This window comes from Amblyomma americanum, chromosome 2 (assembly GCF_052857255.1).
Source record: "Amblyomma americanum isolate KBUSLIRL-KWMA chromosome 2, ASM5285725v1, whole genome shotgun sequence".
In the NCBI taxonomy this organism is placed as follows: domain Eukaryota; kingdom Metazoa; phylum Arthropoda; class Arachnida; order Ixodida; family Ixodidae; genus Amblyomma; species Amblyomma americanum.
The window spans coordinates 233,842,300-233,849,160 of record NC_135498.1 but is presented as its reverse complement, the minus strand read 5'-3'; the positions used below and the strand labels follow the sequence as shown (position 1 = coordinate 233,849,160).

At 45.1% G+C, this 6,861-nt stretch overlaps 1 protein-coding gene across 1 annotated transcript; it reads left to right on the top strand.

Annotated features, from left to right (window-relative positions):
* The first annotated feature begins 2,012 nt into the window (after positions 1 to 2,012).
* LOC144119496 (uncharacterized) lies at positions 2,013 to 6,271 on the top strand. Its single transcript, XM_077652088.1, has 4 exons — positions 2,013 to 2,302; positions 2,403 to 2,650; positions 3,231 to 3,253; positions 5,999 to 6,271. The coding sequence occupies exons 1-4, from the start codon at positions 2,016 to 2,018 to the stop codon at positions 6,020 to 6,022; spliced, it is 582 nt and encodes a 193-aa protein (XP_077508214.1). The 5' UTR covers positions 2,013 to 2,015; the 3' UTR covers positions 6,023 to 6,271.
* The last annotated feature ends 590 nt before the right edge of the window (positions 6,272 to 6,861 follow it).

The following is a 6,861-nucleotide window of genomic DNA, read 5'->3' as shown; positions in this document are numbered from 1 at the left end:
TCATTCTATGTGCGCCTAAGCTCAACCCTCTCAAAGCATTTTATTCAGGAAAAATGGAGTACGTTAAGGATGTATTTTAAGTACAACACTCTTCATAGTAAAATGAATTCCATTAGGTAAATAATACCGAGGTACATTATGCATTCTGTCTATGTTGACGATCTTCCAATAGCATTCACATCATCCAACATATCTAGATGGGAACGACAAGTACAGCTTACAATGAGTAAACTGGCAACATGGGCAGACACGAATGGTTTCCAGTTCTCTCCTCAGAAAACAGTGGCCTTACATTTTTCACATAAACGAGGCTTAATGCCAGATCCCACTCTACGCATAAACGAAACCCAGTTGCCTTTTAAGAATGAACACAAATTCGTAGACATAACTTTTGACAAGAATCTTACTTTCCTGTCCCACTAAACGCTCTGAAATAGAAAGCATCGCAGTCTTGGAACATACTGAAAGTCCTTTCACGCAAACACTGAGGTTCTTGACGGGTATGCGTTCTGCAAATTTATTGCTCTGTATAGTTTCGTTTTTTACTGCACGTTGAATAAAGACACGTGGCTTTTTTCAGCGCGTTGGTCGCCGACAAGCTCGGAGGACAGGCCGGGGGACCAGCCAACAATAAAACAACTAAACGCGCGCGCGTTGTGCTTTCATATCGGAGGGGAACCAGCGAGGCACTCGCACGCATTCTCGGAAAACATGGAATCCACATGGCTCACAAACCTGTTTCGACAATAAGCCGCTTCTTACCACGACCGAAATACCGCGTCCCCAGAGAAAAAAAAAACCAGGTGTCGTCTACAAAATCTCGTGCTCAGAGTGCCCGGCTTCATACATCGGCGAACCCCCCCCCCCCCCACCAAAGATTAAGGCAACACAAAAATGACATCCGGTTAGTGAATTCAGAATCCAACCCACCGCCGAACACTGCGAGCGCGCCTACCACCAGATAGCCTTCGAGGAGGTGAGCGCCTTGGCCGTGGAACGAAACCTGTTCAAGAGGGGACATGAGGAGTCATGGCACATCCGGCTCACTAAGGAGATGATGAATAGGAGTCCAGGAAAGCTCACCTTCGCGTACGCAAGTGGACTGCGCCACGTGCTAACAAAGAGAGAGAGACGGGAGCAACCCGCTGCTGCTGCTGGCACACATTATTCACCCCTGATTGAGGGACCGTGCTGGTCCCGAGACATTGGGAAAGTTAAAATTATTGATCGGTGTCAGTTTTCTCTCAACTATCTCAAGAACCCAAACAGACGGACTTCCGTCGAATATGTTTTCGTTGATTGGACAGTTTATGATTTTTCACAAACAATAAATAGCCTAGGACTGATTGACATAATCTTGTTAGGCTTCGCCTAAGCTGTTGATAAAGCATCACATCCTAAACTCGTGCAAAAATGAATGCACTATTTACAAATCCTAATTTTACTAAGTGTTAACATGTTTTGGCGGGCTAGTTGGTTGTTAGTCAGTTGTTAGTCAGCGCCGTGTCGTTCGCTTTCTTGTCTTTTGTGCTCGTCTTTGTTCGCGCTGTTTGTTCAAGATTTACTAAGTGGTTTACATCCTACCTTCAGTCTCGTGAGCAGTATGTCGAAATAAATAAAATTAAATCCAGGTTTAAACTTGTTTGTATGGAGTACCTCAATGCAGTGTTTTGAGGCCTCTCTTATTCCTTCTTTATTAACTATTTGCCTTCTTATATAACCGTTGCACTAAGATTGTTCGCAGACGACTGCGTTATATCAATTAGCTTCAGCAGATGAAGCGCACAAAAACACAGCAGACAGTAGACAGTTTTAGCAGAGCGTATTTGCGCTTCCGCTCCGGTAAGCCGGCTAGCGGGAGCGCTACTGCGCATGCGCCGAACGGTCAGACGGGAGCGCGCGAGCGGACCGGCCCTTCCGTTCCGCTCTCGCGGAGTCCCAGCGGAGCGCGGAACGGCGAGACGAGCGCGGCTCACGCTAGGCCTTCTGGTCTCTCTCACGGGCGCAGAGTCAACATGGCAGCCGCCTGTTCTGCAGCTGACATGGAATGTGCCTCGGCCTCCGCGGAACGCATTGGCGTATGCAACCGCAAACCAAGGAAAAGGTTCCGCATCGATGAAGATCTATGCCTTGTTCGTGAGGTAGTCGCAGCAAATCCATTCACCAACCCTCGCGTTTGGGACGAAGTGCGCCGAAACGTGGCAGGTGCAGTGGGGCGCGATGTCACCCTCCGCGGAGTGCGCGACAGGCTGGACCTGTTGCTCGGATATTTCCGGCAGCAAAACAAAGCGAACCTACGAAAGTAAGTGTTTGTGTACGTATTTTGCCTTGCGCTGTGCCTGTGACATATACGTTGCGTGCGTTATCACACATCACACAATCTAACCTGTTGCTCTCCTCAGATCCGGAACAGAGGAGCAATACAACGAGCTGGACCAGCTCCTTCAAGAAGTATCCGACATGGCACATGAATTCGGATATGCGCCCAGAACAGTGCCGAGGAAAGGAAGCGCAGCGGCACCGTGCAAAAGGGTGCTGGCGGCGCCGTTTTCGGCTGCTGCCGAAATGCGCTCCGCCCACAATCTGAGGGACGAGGCTCTACTCTCGATGGGCACGGAAGGTGGCCAAGCCGATGACGGAGTGATGAGCGGCAAATTTTGTAGTCATGCTTTCTAGTAAACCAGTACAATCCTTTGAAGTCGTGAAGATAGAGTGTATATTGAACTCAGCAATTGCCCTGCATCGAGTAGCACGGAATTGACGTTTCTAAAACTGGCTATAAGAATATTGCTGCCGCGTGTACTGAGAGAAAAAAATATTCATAAACAAGCTGCCCAGTGTGTACCGCGGGTTTTGTAAATGCATAGACTTGCACGACTCTTTGTTGTTATAAAATAGCGCCGCATGATAAGTCTGTGGGTTTGCGAACACTACTCATTTTGGTCTATTTTCTGGCATTTGCAATAATATGTCATTCTTCCACGATACACACCGATGTCCAAGTAGTGCAGTCACACGGCCTGTCAGTCCCACAGAGCACAGAAAGGTGCAGCGGAAGAGAAAGCTGATATTTTCTATCGTGTCAGTCCACTTTTTTTTCCACACTGATGTGGTCATGCCAGCAACAACATGCACACTAGGAAAATTGTCTTCATTTATTTGTATTCAAAAGTGGTGTTGGAAAACGTTAATAATTGCAGTGGCATTTCTCTACTGCTGCTTTCTTGCAGACTGTGGTGGGTCAGCAGCCTCCAGGATGCTAATGTCGCTGTGCAACCTTGAGGAGGAGGCCCCGCTGTCCCCACAAAGCCCACGCTCTGTCCGCACAGAGCACGTCCCTGCAGACTCTGCTAGTGATGATGCTGCTGCAATGGCACGCCAGCCAGAGCCACAGCCTCGGCAAAGGCGAAAGAAGAAGCGAGCGCAAAACATGCCCAAAGGTGAAACTAACACAGTACTACAAACAGCCTAAAGCATTCCTTGGGTGGTGCTTTTGTTTGGAGCACTTAGTAGAGCTTGAGCACATTATTGCATTCAGTTACTTTGTTGTGCATCACAGCAGACTGATGTGCAGGCAGATGTGCCTACGTGCATGCTGGAAAATGTTTAGGCTTGGGCAAGTTGGTGTTAAAATTTTTTTCAACTAGGCAGTGTCAGAATAACTGGGCACAGAGGGCTATGTTAACAGAAACATGGCGATAGATAGCTCAAGTCAGAAATATTTGTCATTCATTTAAGGATGTCGGATTGAATTCTGCCCATGACCACTGCATTTTGGAGGCAAAAATAAAGAAATGCTCATGTGCTGTGCGACGGTGGTACGAAAGTACCCTGAGCGGCCTAAATAGCTTAGAGCCCTTAACTAGAGTCTCGAATAGCACGCATGCAGCTTCTCCTTGTCAACCACAGCATACTTGTACTGATGAGGGTTGACACTCGAAAGGGCTCACTCTTTCATGTCCCTCAGATGTGCAAGTAAAGTGGTACGCATGCACTCATGAGTTGCCCACGTGTGAACATGGCACTGCTCCCTGTTGAAATGTTCTGAAGTATACAAACACAATAAAACCAAGAGAAAAATTATGACAATGGCAAAGCAACATGAACTTCTATGCAGTTAATAATTGTGTAGGTATTTTGACGTGTAGAAAAAGAGCATGTAACTAGTAAAGGAAGATAAATGAGATAACGGTTTAACGGTTTTATTGAAAAAGATGCATAGGTAAGGTGTACATAAATTGATTATTACAGAAGCAGGTCCCAAAGTGGAAACTGTCAGGGGGACCTCCTGTAATTAATTGCATATTTGAAGTAGGATAAACATATGGCAGATAGCAATTACATAGAGGAAAACAGGTGCAATGGAAACTAAGATCTGAACTAGCAATTTAGGCATGCTAAACTTTAAAAACACTTTGCGAACAGAAAAAGAGAAGAACAAGCACTAAGGCAATAGAAGTCGTGCCCAATACTAACAGGTTTCATTGGTGTGGCAATTGAAGGCAATTATGCAGTACATAGTTTTTAAAGTTTTTATGAAATTGTGCTTCGGTGCGGAATGATTTGATGATTGCGGGTAGCGAGTTCTAGACAGTGATTGGGATACTGCTCCAGACAGTGACAAGGATACTGCTTTATTCACCATACCTTTTCTCTGGTAGGTAATTTTTTAACTGCGTATCCATAATTTACTGACGCTTCAGTAAAAAATCACTTTGAAGCACTGCAGTGTTTGCACTACCTTTTAGTGGAGCGCCCAATCTCTGAGCTGCCATGACGGGGTGGCTTGTTGTGTAGAGAGGCTGTATGTTGACAGTGGCAAGTGCACTCGTATGAGGAATTGTAACTTCGGACTCTAGGGCACTTTTTAAAGGTATATTTAAGTGAGGGAGAAGGAGTTGATGGATCATGTGTACACCAATTTTCTTTTTCAAATGGAAGCATTTGCAGAAAGTGCTCAGCTGCCATCATAGCAGTGTTATCCATTATGTCAAACTCTCTACGACCTTTACGTGACCAGCAGGTTTGTAATTGGAATACAGGGTCTTTTTTTCAGGTACGACATCTGCACCTAGACAGGCGATTGCCAAACTTGAAATTGGTTTATTTTTATCTGACAGCAAACACTACACAAGTGTAGATGGAAAGAAAACAGCTGTCATTTGCAGCTTGGACCCTTGCACCTACTGGGCACATGGCATACAGCAGGTTACAATAACATGAAACAACAACTTCTGTACACTGTTCAACATGTAATAGTACATAGTTGCACTGAAGTTAACAGTACCAACCTCACAATACAAATACAGCTTCACAACTTGCAGCATAAAGCATAGCATCTCTGACCTTACTCTAGCATACAAATTCACACAATTGAATATGACAACCTGGTCCACAAGCCATTTGCACAACATTATAATAGTTATCACATGACATCACTCAGCTATACATATATTTCCACTTTGTTTCATGTGTGCTTACATCCAAACAGCGTGGTAAAAACTTTTGCAAACACAGTGTACAACCTTTGTCAGCTGTGTACAGATCAAAGGGGTAGCTTTTGAGCTGTGCAAGGCTCCTGCTATTGCAGGCAGGGTAAGCACGCTTCTCACCCTTGCTCCTAAAGCTCTAAATCTTCTGGAATGTTGCTTCGCTGCTCAATAGGCACCACTAAGAATGTATACGGCTCTAGGGTGAACCCTGTCGGCCGGATTGACAAATGGTGTACATCATGTTTACTTCTGTACAAAGATGCAAGCCGTGTTTACCCTCTTGGTGTGCAACAATTTGAAGCGTAACAAATGTAATGCGCTCTGAATGCAACATTTGCTCCATGAGTATATTTACAACATGACTGTGACTGGTTCAATAGTTTAGTATCATTCACGCTCTAGAGGACACTTAAAATGTTTTCTCTTTGTTTTCCTGATAGGAATACAAGGACTCCAAGGAATGGGCCTAGAGCTCCTGGCCCGAAGAGAAGAGTATGAGTTTCTCCTCAAGAAAGAAAAGCTCGCGCTAGCAAAACGCCAACTGGAGCTAGATGAACGGAAACTAGCTCTGGAAGAGCGGAAAGTGAGCATCGATGAGGAAAGGCATGTACTGCAAATGAATTCCTGCAAAGATCGATATGATCAGCTATTGGAACGGATGCAACGCATCGAGGATTTGTTGCCAGAGGAGAGAGCAGGAAGGGACAATAAAAAATAAAATACTGCAGTTGGTGCATCATGTTTTGTGCTGCCAGAAATAATGGCTGTGTTGTCATGCGTACCTGAAATCTGGGGCTTCGGTATCCAGAAGGGTATTAAATGCATTTACCTTCCCGTCATAAAATTCTACGCTATAAATTACATTAAATGTTTTGCGTGGCAGGCAAACATGGTCATTAACAGTACAAGCAAGTGGTGCAGGGAGCTCTTAAAGTGCTGCTGCACGTTGGCACTGTAAGGGAAGCTTTTTTTCTGTGTTTGCTACGAATCACTTTCACAATAATGAGAACAGAACCTTGACAGTCCTGACGTACTAGCATGCGCAGTCCAAGCAACATGCCAATTGTGCGAACCTTTTTTCCGGTCCAATAAAGAGAGCAAGACTAAAAAGGTAGTGCATGAAAATCTGAGACCAAGAAAAATGCATAGAAATCTGCAGCCAGAGGGGGGAAGGAAGAGCTGCTATGGCTTAAATTGACCTTGTGCTGCTTATAATAATAATAATAATATTCCTTATTTCCATCGGGATGATGGAGGAGGTTGTGGGTAAAAGCTGCTCGTATACGGCAGCTTGACAAAGGCTCACAGCCCCCCTCTACAGGGCTGGAAGTGTTCAGTAAAAAAACTTTTGAAGTTGAACTTATAATCC

Excerpts from the sequence above, each read along its gene's own strand:
- LOC144119496 (XM_077652088.1), top strand. The coding sequence starts at position 2,016 with ATGGCAGCCGCCTGTTCTGCAGCTGACATGGAATGTGCCTCGGCCTCC. Across the intron at positions 2,303-2,402 it reads AACAAAGCGAACCTACGAAA|ATCCGGAACAGAGGAGCAAT; the intron begins GTAAGTGTTTGT and ends TGCTCTCCTCAG. Across the intron at positions 3,254-5,998 it reads GTGGTGGGTCAGCAGCCTCC|TCAAGAAAGAAAAGCTCGCG; the intron begins AGGATGCTAATG and ends ATGAGTTTCTCC.